The following is a 16137-nucleotide window of genomic DNA, read 5'->3' as shown; positions in this document are numbered from 1 at the left end:
ATAACAGTTTAATTTCAAAATGTCAATAGTTACAATATACTGAAAATTCCAACCTTTGCAGCTTAGTGTGGAAAATTTTAAATGTCAGCTTCAAAATGTGCCTGGAGATACAGAATTTTGTCAAAACTATTCCAGAGCTTTGTTCCAACAGAATTTTCCATGATGATAGAAATGGTCTGTAACTGTCCGTCACAGTGGCCCATGTCCATGCGGGCCTGCCAGTTCCCGAACTGTTGCTATGCAACTGAGAGCTGAATTTATTTCACTTTATTTTAACTCATTTTAATTGAAGTGGGTCCACATGACCAGGGGCCAGTGCATTGGAGTGAGATTTCCAGGGTGCATGCCGGCAAGGTGACCGGGTTTTGGGACCATAGGGTACCAAAGAGGCCTGGGGACAATGCAAAATTATTCCCATTCAGGGCTTTGAGAGGAAGTCAGGCAGCATGCTGCAGAGCAGGACTGGAGGTGCTTTCTGCACACTAATGCCACCATGAAAGCGAGTCTGTGCCGCTCACTCAAACACCTGTGCAGAAAGAGCTTCTCTCAGGGCCAGAGGAAACCACAGATGCCCGCTCGGTACAGGCGGGGTGTATCAAGGCTCAGGCTGATCTCAGACTTTGGCAAGATCTTGGGGTCCTCTCTCCAACCCGTGTCCTCTCTGGGTGCCGGGAGTGGTGGCAGAGGCAGAAGTAGTCCCTTCTCTCCAGTCTGGCGCAGGATGGCGGAGAAGAGGGAGCCGATCTTCTGGGCTGGGCCCCTCCTCCCGCTGTGCTCTCAGGACTCGAGTCCAGAGCAGCCAAGGCAAAATAGATGTCTGCATATTTATGACAGAAAATTGGTGTCTTAGTGGAAAAAATGCAAGAAACTGGAGAAACCCTCTGTGCCCAGTCACCTACAATTTAGGTGTCCGGGGTTGACACTGACGCCATCTTTCCTGTGTTATCTGTGTGTCCTCCGTGTCACCTGCAGAGAAGACTGAGGCGTCGGAGCTGCATCATCCGAACCTGTTGGTCTCAGTGTGTGTCCAAAGCAGTGCTTTCCTTCATTTTTCCACACTGTTTGTTGTCGTATCCAGGTTCTGGGGACTCACAGTGAAGCCGCAGAGTCACTTCCAGAACTGTAAAAGATCCAGGCACTGCTCACTGTGTGCACACATCTTTCTCTGAAAATTCACTGAAATAGATGCGATGCAAACTGCAAAATGAATTTCCAGGTGTCCAAAACAGCCTGTGTCCTCTGCTGACTGCCGCGTGCCTTTTCCACACCCGCACTTGTGGACTGGAGCGCGGCTCCCGGAGACACTTGCCTGGGTCATGCCCAGGAGATGCTGTGGGTCCACACTCACCTGGGTCCACCTGTAGCCCTGTCCCCTCACAGCCCCCAAGATAGCCGCCTCTGCCTGAGGGCGTCCTCAGATCCAGGTGGTCCTGTTGCTGGCTCAGTCTGTCCCCGTGCCCTGCAACACACAGTCAGCTCCACATGATGTGACTGCCACCGGGCTGGTGGTTCGCACTAATTAAAGACGCGTCTGAATTCTGTGTCATCAGCTGCTCTCCAGTCGGGAAGAGAAGGCTCTGCAGTGGGATTAGCCATGTGCGGCAGCGCCTGCTACTCTCATTGTTTTTGCTGTCAGCCCAAGAGTTGGCAGGGTGTGTGGGGAAAGAGGCGGAGAGATTGCAGGGAGACTGATGTTTGGAGGGCTAGGGTTTGGGGACCCTGGGGCTGGAGGAGAGAGTGACTCATGTGACAGAGGTGCCTTGAGAGACAGGACAAGCAGCACAGGGGCAGGGCTGTGAGGCCTCGGAGACACGGCCTTGGGGACCGGAGGCTCTGGTCCAGCAGGATCCGTGATGCTCAGAAAGTGGGGGAAGTGGGGCCCAGGCACCTGGGCCGCATCCTCTTGGGAAGCTGGTGGGAATGGGGGACCTGGTTTCTGCTCTTCAAAAAGTGTGCTGAGATACCAGACCCCACAGTGGTCTCGATGTTAGGTGAGAGATGGTGAGCAGGGTGAGCCAGGCTTTGGGAGCCTTAGGTTCTGCAGAGGGCCCTCTGGGGACACCCCTGGGGCCGCATGGTTCCGTCTGTGCCACCTCTAAGCTTGAGTGCCAGCACCTGCTCCCCTGCCCCAGGACAACCCACCTCAGCTTCCGCAGCAGTAGCCTTCCTGGGTCGGGCATCTTTTGGTCCAGTTTACTGGGAGACACGAGTCTAACTCCACATGGAGAGCCAGGGCAGGAAGGACGTCCTTGCCCATGGCTCCAAGCTAGGCTAGGAGCACAGCATGCATGGCTGTGCCGAGCTGGGGCTGTGAAGGGACACCACGGAAGCAGGCGTGAAAGGGACAGGGCTCCCACCATGCCCCGCAGCTTGCACCCTGCACTGGGGGAGACCCCGCCCAACAGCTGGGGAAAGTGTGATCGGGCCCAGAGCAACTCGAGAGGAAGCTGGGGTGTCTTCCGGTCCATGTTCAGATCTGTGGGTGGAGGAGACAGTGACGGCTGACATCCTGTATGGAAAATGCTCGTGGAGAGTCAAGACTGTCCATGAGCAGAAGCAAGCATGGTCCGGTGAGTCGGAGATGGAGAGGACCGCAGGGAAGACAGGGATTCTCTCAGATACATTTGGGGGTAGAAGAAGAGCCTCCATGTCCCTGAGCTTGGAGAGCTGCCCACGAGCATTTCCTCCCAGGCCTGCACTCTGTGATGTCAGTCTAGGGCCAGGACACCTTGGCCGCTGACCCCACCCATCAGCTCGGGAGTCGACACCAGGCCCTGGAGGCCACGGGGAGTAGTTCCCATGTGACAGTGCCTCCTAACGGTGTCCTCCCAGTCAGGCATCTGGGGTGGGGTAGAGACCACGTGGAGGGCAGAGGACACAAAGCCTAGCAGCCAGTGCCACAGAGGGGGCCCTGGTGGCCCGAAGCCATTCAGTGGCCAGAGTGCAGGCTGTGGAGACAGTGGAGTTGGAGAAGTGAGGACAACAGGGGTGACAGTGGTCACTGGGGAGGCCTTGAGGACACAGCAGTGACCCCAATGGAGCTGGACACCATGGGACACTCTCCAGGGGTCCCAGGAGACTGGACGGCGGCCCTGAGGCTGCTGTCACTGCAGCAGTGGGTCCAGGTGGCACAGTGAACTTGCCTGTATGGCAGCTCTCAGACTCGGGGTGGCGTGATGCTGTCATCTGAGACAGACTGTGGGTGACCTGGATGTCAGGACCGAGAGGTGACATCTTATGCTTGGAGAATAGTTACTATTGAGGGATGATTGATAAGTAGGCAATAGTTATAGGATAGGTAGATGGATACATACATACGCACGTAGATACACAGAGAGGCCAGTGGCAGGTAAATGATAGAGAATAGCTACAGCTATAGATAGGTGACAGATTGCAGAGAGATACGTGGAGAGATTGTAGAGAATAGACAGATACAGGCGGTAGGTCAAGAGATGATAGATAATAGGTATGGTTAGATGATAGAGTATAGAAAAGGATGGGTAAATGTTGTATGAATCACTTTCTAGTTGCTGGGATGAAGTAACCTACACCTACAGCTTAAGGGGGAGAGGGCTATTGACTCATAGTTTCTGTGGGTTCAGTCCACAGTCAGGTGGCTCCGAGGCAGGACCCCCATGGTGGAAGAGCCTGCTTGAGGACAGTTGCTGGCCCCTGCTCACCTCAGCTCCCTGCAGTGAGAAAGGAGGAGGCAGGGACAGGAACCCCCCCTCCCAGGCCATGCCCAGTGACCAGCCCTGCCCAGCTTCCTAACAGCACAGTCAGGTGTGTGCAGAGCACAGCACCCAGGTCCGGTCACCTCCCACACACAGGTGGCTTTGGGGACGACTCGACCTCTCTGTCCCCGACCTGCTGAAGTTTAAATGGTTGGGTGAGGTATTTTGCAGACCTCAGGGACACATGCAATGCAGTGCTTCCTGGACACCCTTCATCCACCCACTCTGGCCTCTGCAGACATACTCTCTCCTAGTCTTTTCTTTTAAACAACTTTATTAAGGTATAGTTTAGGTGCCATACAACCCAGCCATTGCACCTGCACAAGGTAATGATTTCAGTGCATTTATGGTTGTGCAGTCATCATTACAATTAAGTCTAGAATATTTTCATTATCTTTGGACCCATGAATACTTACTCCTGACCCCCATCCTCAGCCCTAGGCAAACACTAGTCCACTTTCCCTCTCTATAAATTTGCTTTATCTAAACATTTCAGGTGAATGTTAACTTTCATTTCTACAGCATGATCTAAAAAAATTTATTGCTACACGTTTGCAGTGCCTAAGAATTACATTCCTGCTTGGGAGCTGAAGCATGGTCACACCATGCTTAATGTGCATTTAGAGGCAGAGAGGACCATCCCAGTCTGTGCAGGACTTCCCATCAGGAGAGGACTTAGATTTTATTTTTGCCTGTGTGACGCTGTTGTTGCATCCCCACTGCGTGTTCTTCGACTAGAAAATCACTGTGTGTAGCCAGCATTCCCTTTGTTTTCGTGCCAGGGCATGAGTATTGGACTGTAAAACACAGGGGTGTTGGCATTGTGACAACACTGGCCCCTTTATTACTTTCCCGGACAAACACAGGGTCTGGAAGTCATTTGTCCTCAGGGCACAGGCTGGCGGTAACCGGGACAGAATCAGACCAGAATCCTGAAGGGAACACCCTGTTGTTCTCAGGTCACGAGAGGATGGTGGGGCCGGTGCAAAGGAGGAGCACACGTGTTCCGTAACATGGTGGCCAGCCCCGACTGATGCTGGGAAGGTCTGTCACTCCGCTATTATTGTACTGTGTTTCAAGACAAGCCAAAATTCTGTAATAAGTTTCAAAAGAAAATGTCTTGATTTTTTAGTATGGGCTCAAATTGTCAAAATGAAATAATGACATCAGAAAAAAGCATGGTAGGACAAATTCCTTCCATGAGCTGCCACTTGATGGCTTCCTGGGGTGGATGTGACTTCTGATCAGGGCTGGCTGTGATGGGACAAGGACAGGAGTGATGTGACCACCCACTTCTGGTCAGTACCCTACCGTCCACTTTCTCTGACGAGGAACAGAACCACACTGTGAACTCCAGCCACCCTCCCTGGGCACAGATGCCACGGTCAGACCCGGGAAGGGCGGATGTGTGGCTAATCCTGTCCTCGGTGGTCAGGCCCTCGGGATGAGCACAAGACCATGGCAGCTGGAGCCCTCTGAAGGCTGGCACTGGCACTGGCACCAATCTCGCCTGGCCCAGCAGGTACCAGCAGACATGGCTGTCACAGAACCTGTCCGGGCTGAACCTCCTAAGACATCCATTCCCAGGGCACCAAGTGACCCAGGCACACAGCCGCCTCCTCCTCCTCCTCCTCCTACTCCAAGGAAGTGCGGACTGAGACAGCACCTGCACTGGGCGACAGGTGGCCAGGAGAGGGACTTGGATCAGCAGTGGAGATGTTGTCCCAGCACGCTGTCCCGGTTCCTACACCCACCTTCTGACTCCACTGCCCCAGATTCCTCTGTCCTTTACACCTGCCAGCACTGAGCATTATTCTGGGTCATTGCCATGGCTGGTGACGGCAGTGAAATCATTACTTTAGTGTTTTCCAGTGTAGGGCAGCCAGCTGGGGACCAAGAGCCAGCAGCGTCCTCGAGTGTGGCCCCAGAGTGTGGCTGCTAAGGGCCCGGTGCGTGTCCACAGGTGTCCCTGGAAGGTGGCCAGGTGCACTGGGCTCGGGTGAGCTGGACAGCTGGGCGGCCCAGCAAGGCAGGGCGATGGCTGAGGGACGGGCAGAGAAGGACGGGCACTGATGCACTCCGTGGTGTAGGTGTGCGGCCTGTTGCTGGTTGTGCTCCGCAGCCCCAGAACAAATGAATTGGACCAATGTTTGTGCAGCAGCGCTAGGAAGCCCAGGAGACTTTGTCTTACCTCCAGCTGCACACAGATTCGCACATCTGAGGGCTCCCGCGTGCCCCAGGGAAGTGCAGATCCGCATGGTGTGCTCGCAGAGCCGACTCCGGAAGCCCTGCACTCCCTTGGTGCTGTGCCCTAGGGCCAGTGTGACCCTCTGTGGGCTGCATGAGGTGGGCCTGGCTCTAGCTTTTTGTGGCTAGCGGCCCCCGGGGAGTGGAAATCATCATAACTTCTCTCATTAAAAGCAGTGGTACTAGGTTGACGTGTACTTATCTAACTGAGTGCGTACACTAACGGCCTTTCGTTTAGCCGCTGGGCTTTGGGATTTCATTAGGCTCTTGTTACTTTAGCCTTGTAGGAGAAGACGTGTCCAGCACTCCATGAGCAGCGAGCACTAGGCCTGCACCTCTGGAGTGGGCGGTGAGCCCCGGCGTGCGGGTCCTGCCTGGGCTTTGGGGTCCCGTGTTGCCCCTGCCTCAACCGAGCCCCCTGCATGGTACCTCGGGGTGTTCTGACCCGCACAGCCCGGCCCAGGGCACCGGCCCTTCTGCATGGTGAGTGGCTGTGCGGGCTGCGTCCCTGCTGTCACCCGGACAGAACAGGCTCTGCTGTTCCCGCTGCTCTGGGAGGCCCAGTGCTGCAGATGGGAAGAGCCATGTTTGCTCTTCATGTCTGTATGGATGTTTTCTGCTCTCGGGACAGAAGACGGCCAGACTCGGGCACGGGTAGGCGGCAGCATGGGGACGAGCAGGGGCAGCATCAGAAGTGGGCCAGGCAGCACCAAGAGCGAGGCAGCAGATCTGCCAGTGCTCAGCAGCTTGGAGAATGGACGGTCTCACGCTGCGTACTTGTCCCCGTCTGTCTTTTGCTGTCTGGAGCCGACACACACTGATTTCAGGAAGTCCAAGGGCCGGGCCTGATTTTGGGAGGAGGAGCGTGGTGGGGAGCAGAGGAAGGAGGCAGAGGCATCCTGCGGAGGGACCCCAGCCTCCACGAGCAGCCCTCCAGGAGCAGCTGTGCCTGAGGCAGTATCTACGCCTGGCTTCCCTGGGCGCCCTCCTCGCCTGGCCTGCTGGGGAGAGATGGTGAGGCGGCCACCTCCGTCCCTCCCGGGCTCAGCTTGGCTGGGGAGGCAGGAGTGGGAGAAGTGACTTCTCGTGGAGCTCCCAGGAAACTCCTGAGCTCCTCCCACATCGTGTGATCAGACCCAGCCCTGGGCCCAGAGCAAGTGAGGAGGAACCATGTCCAGGTCCTTGTCGTGGGTGTAGGGAAGCCCGGCCTCGTGCCCAGCGGGAGCTGTCCAGGTGCCCATGATCCGGCACGTGGCAGAGAGGAAGCAGTGTGCGCAGCGGGCATCCCGCACTCGGGGCCGCTGGCCCTGGCTGCAGTGCTTCTGTGCCTCGCTTCATTTTCTCGGGCTTCTTTTTATTTGTTCAACCAAAAGTCTGCCTTTGAAAATGTGCCAACGGGAAAGGATCTCGCTGACATACCTGACACCTGGAAGGGGAGAGAGCAGGGGAGGAGGCAGCTCTACCTGAGAGTGAACACATTCCAAGCGAGAGCGTCCAGACATCCGGCTCTGGGCAGGGGAGGCGGAGACGGAGGGGGCTCGGTGTGCATGAGCAGTGGTTTCGCAGCTCCATGGCCCCAGTGGAAAATCACTTCATAAATAGTCTGAAGAAAGCCAAAGGAGAGAGGATAGAGATAGAGCCCTGTTTCACTCCTGATACCAAATAAATTCTAGAAGGACCAAGGGATTGATTTGCTTAAAACCAGTTTTCTAATAAACAACAGAAACAGGAATGATGGAGAAATGGAGGAATGAGCAAAGGAAGTGAACAGCATTTCACAAAACGGGAGAGGGAACAGAAATCTAGTAAATCTAGTAAATCACGCACCACCACACTGAATGAAATACTGTGTTTGTTTGTTGGAAATGTGCAGGGCAAAAGGGCACGGAAAAGCTCAGTGAAGCTGTGTCATTCAGTCTTTAACTGACTATGTGCCAGCCTGGTCTTGATCTTATGGAGATCCTCCCGCCTCAGCCTCCTGGGTGCTGCAATTACAGGTGTGCACCACCGCACTCAGATCTTTTTGTTCCCCACATAGATACAGTTTCTTTGTGACCAAAGACTTGTCTATGTGCAGAAAGTCCCCAAGGCATTTGTTCTGGGGATTGGAAAACTCTTTGTCCATCAGGTAGGCGCAGTAAGTGGGCTCTGTTCAGCTCTTGGCCACCGTGGGTAGCTGTGCGGCTGTAGCAGTCCTCTGGTCCACACATGTCTGACACGGCTTCTGTGAGCTCCATGAGTGTTTGTGGAGCATGACAACCATGTCCATGGGGAGCGAGTGCAGCACACATCTTAGCTCTTCTCCTGTCCCCTCTTCTCCCTCCTCCCTCCTCCTTGATCCCTTGCCCGTTTGCGAAAGGTCTCCCCCCCTTCCTATCGTCCCCTTTACTTTGCTGTTTAATCTTCCTATTTCGGGTTACACTCTGCAGATGTAGCACAGAGCAGCACGGTGGGAACTGTGTGGCATGTGTATCTGTTTACATATCTCGCGGTGGCATAAAGTGCTCACTGTGCCAGGGAGAATTTGGGGGACAGAAACCCATCTCAGAGGAGCCTTTCCTGTGTCCCCATGTCATTATCAATCCCCGTTAAGTTATTTACAACATTCCCATATTATGTTTTCTACCAAAAGCTAATAAAAATGAATACCCCCGAAGGTATCCCTGCCAGTGTGTGTGACCCCACGGCCCTGCTTGGGTGAGGACATTTCCCTTAGTTGGAAGGTCTGCCTAAGCAATTCCTCTGAAGGGCTGGGGTCCCGGAGGGCGGGGGAGGCCGTTCCGCTAGGCCGGGGCCAGAGATTCAGGCTGTGCTGGTCCCCACGGTGGGGTCGGTTCTCACTGCAAACCTGAGGGTGCCCCCTCCGGCGCTGTGCACGGTGGCGTCCTGGGGACCCCAAGTGGTCTGGGGCTGGGCCCCGACAGGCAAAGGCTGCCTGAGCCTCTTCCCTGAGAGTCTCGTCCTCCTCTCACCAGGGTTACCAAGGTGGCAGACTGTGCAGCTCAGCCCTCCCAGCTGTGGTCTGACCCCCTGCCCTGCAGAGCCGGTGGGACTTGTTCTCCTTAGTTGTTTCCAAGAAGCCAGGGCCAGGTGGAGGTGACAAGGCCCGAACCCAGTCGGGTGGCCAGGCGTCCAGGGGCTGAGACGCTGGATAAGAGTGGAAGCCGCAGGAGGACCTGGCGCCCACAGAAAGTCTGTGATGGCCCTGGCATGGGGACCCAGTGGTGGGAAGGGATGGTGGGGCCCGGGCCCTGGCTTGGCAGTCTGGGCTGCTGCCTGCGCAGGCTCAGTGTCAGAACTCTCCACAGAGTAAGTGCGAAGGGCAGATTCACCTAGGCCTGGGGGCCAGAGGTACCGGGACTTGGCTCAGCAGGTTGCCCTCCCATGGACAGCGCTCTGTGTGGCTGTGCGGTTCCCTTGTTGGACTCTCGCCTAAGAAGGTGGCCACCTCTCTGTCCACTTGAGGTGTTTTGTCTTTGAACTTGATAGAGAAGAGAACCAAGATGATCGCTGATCATAGCAGCCTGCTTTATACAGTCAGAGCTACCACATACAGTTGTCCAGGCTGTGCACTGTCCAAGTCCAGGAGGCCCATCTATATCACACTATATGAGCATCAATGCACAAGTTCTGTGGCCGTCCTGGATACAAACCAATCTACCTAAAATTATAACATGGGCATGAAGAAAGCACACAGGAGAATGCTGACCGAAGCACTGCTAGATCAGGTTTGAAGTGATGGAACTTTGAGTGACTTTGCTTTGTCCCTCTTACCTCTGTGTGAGATCATTGATTGACTGATCGACTGACTCACTCATTCAGAACATTTGACCTATGGGAGTCAGGACTGATTAGGGACTATTTGCCTGGACAGGGAGGAGCACAGGACGGTGAAGGCTTCTGGCCTGCGGGACTATGGCGAGGACGGCATCAGGCGCACAGGCTGCGGAAGCCTGTCTGGGATAGGAGGGTCCGGGCGCTGAGGGGAACCCCAGTGTGAGTCTCCCGCCTTCGGGCTTGGGTTCTGATCAGGGTGGTGGTGGTGCTGCCGCCTGCGGCTAGAGCTCCCTCTGAGCTGGGGGCGGGGCTTGGGAGGCCACGCCCCGACCACACCCTCGGCCACACCCAGGTCACACCCACTGGCTAGCCTCTCATGCTTCCAGGCCGGAAGCCTCTGGAGTCACAGCCACAGTTCATGCCATCCCTGGAGCCTCACCCTCCAGGCCCCATCCTCCAAGACCCCACCCTCATTCACCCTCTCGGCCACGCCCCCTGAGCCCACGCCCTTCTCAGGCCACACCTTCCCTGGGTCAGGAGCCTCCAGGCCTTGCTGCCCACCTCTCCCTGGGCTCCTCTCACCTGGACGTGGGACCCCCCTCCCTCTGTGTTCCATGTTTTTTTCCCCCTGGTGGCCCTGGCAACTGTTTGGCAGCGAAGCCACGGCTGCAAAAGGCAGGGCCGCCTTGGCCTGGATCCCTGAGCAGCTGTGGAATGGAGCAGTTCCTCCTGCCCAGGGGGGACCTCGGTGTCAGTCCGGGTCACAGCAGCTGAGCCTCCTCGTAGGATGGCTGCACCTCCGCCTTGTTAGAGAAGGGGCTGGCGGGAGGGTGGGGGCGCTGCGTGGGCTGATAATTCCAGAGGCCCACGGGGCACGAGGTGAGCAGGCTGCAGCCTGGCCTTGTTCGCCCTTTCCCTTTGCCGAGCCTCCTTGCCCAAGATTGAATCCCAGAGGCCCTGGGTTCCGGCGCCGGTCTCCCGGCCGCGTGGAGGAGAGAAGCCCTGGACTGCAGCTCTGCGGTCCCTAGGGGCCAGGACAGTGGGGCCAGTTTGGGTGCTGGCACCCCAGGGGCAGGTGCGGGGTGGGTTACCAGCTAACCCCATGCGTGGTTGTGTTCCTGATGCTGCGTGTGCACTTTGTACACGTGGTGTGTACATCAAATGCACACGTGTGTGATGCACATGCACACATCTCAGTGCAGCCACAGCTCTGTCAGCCTGCAGACACAGGACACCCTTGGCTGAGCAGGTCTCGGTGGGCCAGTCCACCCCACGCACACTCACTGGGAAAAGAAGCTTCTCCTCCCATCACTGAGGCAGATGTGTTATTAAATACAGATCCTCAGCGCAGATCTGCGGAAATCAAGTGCTCTGTTTATCTCCGCATAATGAGGCTGTCAGTGTAACCTGTATTTATGGAACTACAAAAGTAGGTTATAAAACTTCCATTAATGACTGGAAGTAACTCAGTTGTCATAAACAAGGGAGAAATTAGCATTTGGTTCAGACCCAGGGAGCCGATCCACACAAGTTCTGAGCGCTGGCCTCGCATCTGCAATGCCGCTTGGGCTCTGGGAGGAGCGCCTCAGAATGATGTGCCCTTCAGTGGGGTTAGCGACCCTGTCCGGCCTGAGTGTGGGCGAGGCCTGCCTTCTCCTGCACCACCCTTCTCTGGACACCACACACTGGCCTGGCAAGGTGCTGCTTTGTGTGAGTGCAGTGCCAGCTCAGAAGGTTTCCTCTTAGGGAGCCATGGGGTGAAAGGTAAAGAGGCAGGCAGGCAGGAGCTGTGTCGTGTACCCACACAAGCTCCCCGTGGAGAGTGCACTGCCAGTGTGGACTAATAAAAATGTAAAATTTTAAAGAAAAGGAGGAGAAATAATGCTATAAATGATAGCTTCATGTAGCCACAATAGAATTATTAGCAACAAGCGTTTAATGGCTTGCATTAAAGAAGCAACTGTGTCCTATCTTAGCTCCTGGAAAACCATTCCCTGGAAAGCATTACCAAATCTGAACAACCCATTTAGGCAGGAAATGTGAGAAAAATATAAGGCCCTTGTGTGTCGAAAGGGGCCTGGGCACTGCCATTTTCTGTGTAGTAAGAAGAAGCCTGGGGGTGGTTGACCGCTTATCCAAGGCAGATTTGATTCGACGCCGTCCTGGGGCATTGTGAGTGGGACTTCTTTAGGATCCGTCTCAGCGTAAGAGTCTGTCGATGGCAAGGGAACGGTTTTTTGCCCCATATCTCAGTTGCCTACCCCTCCTTGACTTTCCACAAAGCAGTGGCCATAGCTTGTTTTTCTGAACATTTCCCCAAGCATCCAGAGGCCAGGGCCCTCTGACCATGCCCCAAATTCCCAGTGTGGAAACTTCTGCATTCCGAATATTCCCGTGTACAGCCTCTGCTCACGCAGACCTGTCCCCTATGAAATGATGCTGTGTGTGATGATCACTTTCTAACACTGCTAATGAAAGTGGTCTCTTCTGCCAGTGTAGACTGCTTATATCACTGTATGTGTTGGGTCCCAGGGAAGCATCGAGCTGCACGCTCTGCTGGGATGAATTCCGGGAGGACCCCAGAGCCTGGCTCAGTGCCACTCCAGAGTCCTTGCCCCTGGGAGCCCTGTGGCACATGCCGGGGGCCCAGGCTCCCACTGTGGACCCCTAGGGCACCCTCTGCTCTGCAGGTGCTGCTGTGGGCACAGTGGGTCCCTCCCTCACAGTTAGGGCACAGTGGGAATACTCTGGAACCCCAGGTCCCGATGCCAGCCTGGCCAGGCTCGCCGGCAGCCTGGCTTAGGACAGCAGTCCTATCTCAGGGATGAGAACTCAAGGGAGGGACAGGTGCAAGCAGAGAGGACATGGTGCTCACCCCCTGGTGGCCAGGAAGCTGAGAGGTGAGGGAGGAGCTGGTGCTGGTGAGATTGCACCTCAGGGCACATCCCCGCCACACCCCTGGCCACCGTGCCCCGCCTCTAGCAGGCAGAGTCCACACACACCCGCCCCGTGGTGCCCTCACCTTCCCCACACAGGGACTTGGGGTGTTCAGACTGCAGCTGGCTGAGCAGCTCTGCGCTGTGGAGTGAGGTATAAGAGTGTGCGGATTGGTGTTCCCAGCCGGCAGGCTGCCCCTCTCCAGGCCCACGTGAGGATACCCCCTTTGCCCTGCTGGCCCTGCTACCTGGGCAGCCTTGCTTGTCTCCTCTGATCATGCTGCTGAGAAGTTAGAGGCGCAGGCTGGCACCTGTGGCCTTGTCCATGTGGATGCACACAAGAGCCTCTCCCAGAGGTGCATCTGTAGTAGACGATTTGCTTTTGCACATTCAGCTCCTGTGCTTCCCCTGTTTGATTTCTCAGCCCAGGGCCTTGCAGGGCGACCTCTGTTTTGTCTTAATTAGCAGCATAGACTAGGACGAGGTCACTCATCTCCTTAGGTAACTACTGTTCGCTCAAGGCCAGGCCCCTGCACTGCTCCCGATTTAAAGGTGGGGATAGATGGGGAGAGGACATCTGCTCTTGGATCCCACCGTGTATGAGCTTCCACCTGCAAAACGGCCATGTGCCGTGGGGTCCCCGAGTTCCCAGGATCAGCAGCGAGCCGGTCCCCCAGCACTGTCTCAGACGTGAACTTCCTGTCCCCACAGGGCCAAGGTGAAGAAAGGCGTGAGCATCATTGGGGTGAGGCCCAGCAGCCCCTCTGTCTGGGACGTCAAGGAGAGCACAGAGCACGCCGGGAAGTATGCCCCCGCCGTCATCCTGTGTCACAAGAAGTCTGCTGCCCCTGCCGGCAGGTGAGTCTGGCCTGGGGCTCCGATCTGCTTTCTGCCATGGTAGCCCTGGGGTGCGGCTGTGGTGCGTTGTGGCAGCAGGTGAGGCAGACGGCGCCGTCTGGGAGCAGTGGGCCATTACGCACCTGGGACCTGCTTTCAAGCACAGCACCACACCAAACCTGCCAGGGCCCTGTGCGGGAAGATTTGGTCTGAATTCTGCTCACACAGCCTCACTCCCACTTGTGTTTTTGGGAAAGCTGCAGTCTGGGTGCCACCCATAGTGTGGCCACTTTGCAAATATTAGGAAGGAGTGTGCACAGCTCTCGTGATCCGGGCTGTTCCACACTGGCAGTGCAGATGGGGTTTTTGCGCGGCGCTTTCCGAGAGGGCAGTGAAGTCCGTGTGGAGCTGCAGGGAACTGTGACTCACTCTGGGGCAGATTAAAATGGGGCCTGACTCTGATATCCAGTAAATTGGAGAGGGTTGTCTCACAGCTGGGCAGAGAGGCTTAAAACTCTGCCTTTGTAGATTTATTCCACTTTCCCAGAAGCTTATTTGGGGCTCTGGAGAATTCCTAGTCTAGTCACATATTTTTGCTGCTTTTGGGTTTATATTTGTTCTTTATATTACCGAAAATTTGAGGAGTGACGGGAGGGTGGGTCCATGTGTGTAACACATTACTTCAAGAATGCAGCTCTAAACTTCCTGGCTCGGTGTTGGGAAGGCACTTTGAGTTTCCATTATTTAATAAATATAGAGGCAATGAATCTCGGTTGATGGCTGTTACTCTTTTCCTTGCTTCATTACCAAGGAGCATTTGAAACCAATTCGGGATGATTTGATTTGAATCCCCTCTGTGCCCTGCTCACCACTGGAGCTTGAGAATCTGGGTCATTGGCAGAGCTGGTGTGTGCCCGTCCTCCTGCAGCCGCGCTTTGAGAAGCTCTTTTTCTCGAAGGTTCACTCAGAGCAGCTGAGAGGAAAAGGAGGACATCTGTGTTCGAGTTCCTCCCTTGATATCTGTGCAGTGTGGTGAGCACGGGAGAACTCGATGCTCTCACAGATACGGGCTGGCCCACTGACGGCTGCCAGGGCGCCTCTGGTGTCTAAGGTGCCGACTCAGAAGGGTTTCCAGTGTAGGACAGACGGACAGATGGGCAGACGGGCAGAAGGACAACCAGACGATGGATGGACGCACGGATGATGGATGGGTGGATGGATGGAAGGACAGTTTTGTTCTTTCCCAGAAGAGGCTAAATTAAGGGGAAAGGGTCTGATCCAGTACACTTTAATTTTCTCCTGTAATTTTTTTTGCCTTTTTGTGTGTGTGCCGTCTCCGGTCATGGATTATAAGTAGTAGCAGTAAGTGTTCTTCATGAAACGTAGAGGGATTTGAACTATTGAACATTCTAATTTTTCTTTTTGCTGTTGAGTTCCTGATTAAAAATTAATCAGATTTATCCCGGGGAGGGAGAGGGTGGGCCCACCTGTTACCATGCAAGCTGTTTCCCAGCTGCAGGCTTTGGGGGCCCGAGCACGATAGCGGGTCTAAACACACATGTGTGTCGCTGGTGCTTATTTTCCCTCCCTTTGTGGGACAGCCAGCTGCTCCCTGAAAGGCTGGTGCTCGGACACGCACAGGAAGGGTCTGCCAGCCCAGCTGGGTGCTGACCAGGTTTCTACCATGGGTCCAGATGGCAGAAGAAAGTTCACACACGCGCGCACACATGCAGCCATGTCTGTAATGGGTTATAGGTGTGAGTGCACAAAGACATGCGTGTTCCGTGTGCATGGGACCTGGCCGTGCTGCTCACACATGTGCACACACTCCCATCTGGCTGAGTGCTGCAGATCTGTGCCCTTGCGCACCGACAGGCTTGTGCTTAAGGAGGAAGTCGGGCCAGAGCTGCTGTGCTCAGGACTCAGCTCCTTCACAACGGAGTCTGAGCCCCAGGGCTGCCGTGGGTGCTCGCTGGGGACGATCTGGGAGGGCTGTGGCCCTGTCGTGTACGGCTATGACCAGACTCCGCGTGCCCGGCCAAGGGTGTTGTGCAGCACAGGAAGGGGCATGGCAGGGACCCTGGGAGCTCTGTGTGGGGAAAACACAGCATGGGGACAGTGGTGAGCAGAGTCCTGGGGAGGGCACAGGATGGCCTGCAACTCCCGGGGGCGGAGCAGGGAGCCCGAGGTCACTTTGTGCTGAGAGCGAGCCCTGTGGGCTGAGTTTTCACTGTGCGTGTGTCACCCACTTAACAAAATGTGCAGAAGGAAACAGATCTCCAGATGTATTTGTTAACATTTTCAGAAGTCTCCTCACTGCTGAACAGTTCGTGTTACTGCTGTCTCTCCATGACTGCAGAAAGATGGGCTTCAGAGGCTGGGCCGGCATCTTCCTCAGGACGCTGTGGGCGCTCCTGGGAATCTGGCCGTATCAGTACCTCCTGCTCTCTCCAGAGGGGTTTCCCGGAAGCCGGAGCCCCATTGTCATCTGGATGTACGAGGGCGGACAGGAGCAGGACGGTGCTTGTCACGCGCACCTCGCCAGCAAGGAGCACGCAACACTCAGGATTCTTCTGAAGCACGCTTTATTGGAGGCTCTAGGCTCT

General features: G+C 55.6%; 1 protein-coding gene across 1 annotated transcript in view; it reads left to right on the top strand.

Moving 5' to 3' along the window:
• Tmem132d (transmembrane protein 132D) overlaps positions 1 to 16137 on the top strand; it is a 348355-nt gene that overhangs the window by 74006 nt on the left and 258212 nt on the right. Inside the window, 1 exon segment of the mRNA XM_010604286.2 lies at positions 13406 to 13552. Within this exon segment, the coding sequence (XP_010602588.1) occupies positions 13406 to 13552 (147 nt within the window).

This window comes from Fukomys damarensis, unplaced genomic scaffold (assembly GCF_012274545.1).
Source record: "Fukomys damarensis isolate Sample0158 unplaced genomic scaffold, DMR_v1.0_HiC HiC_scaffold_12, whole genome shotgun sequence".
Lineage (NCBI taxonomy): Eukaryota > Metazoa > Chordata > Mammalia > Rodentia > Bathyergidae > Fukomys > Fukomys damarensis.
This window is presented reverse-complemented; position numbering and strand designations above follow the sequence as displayed.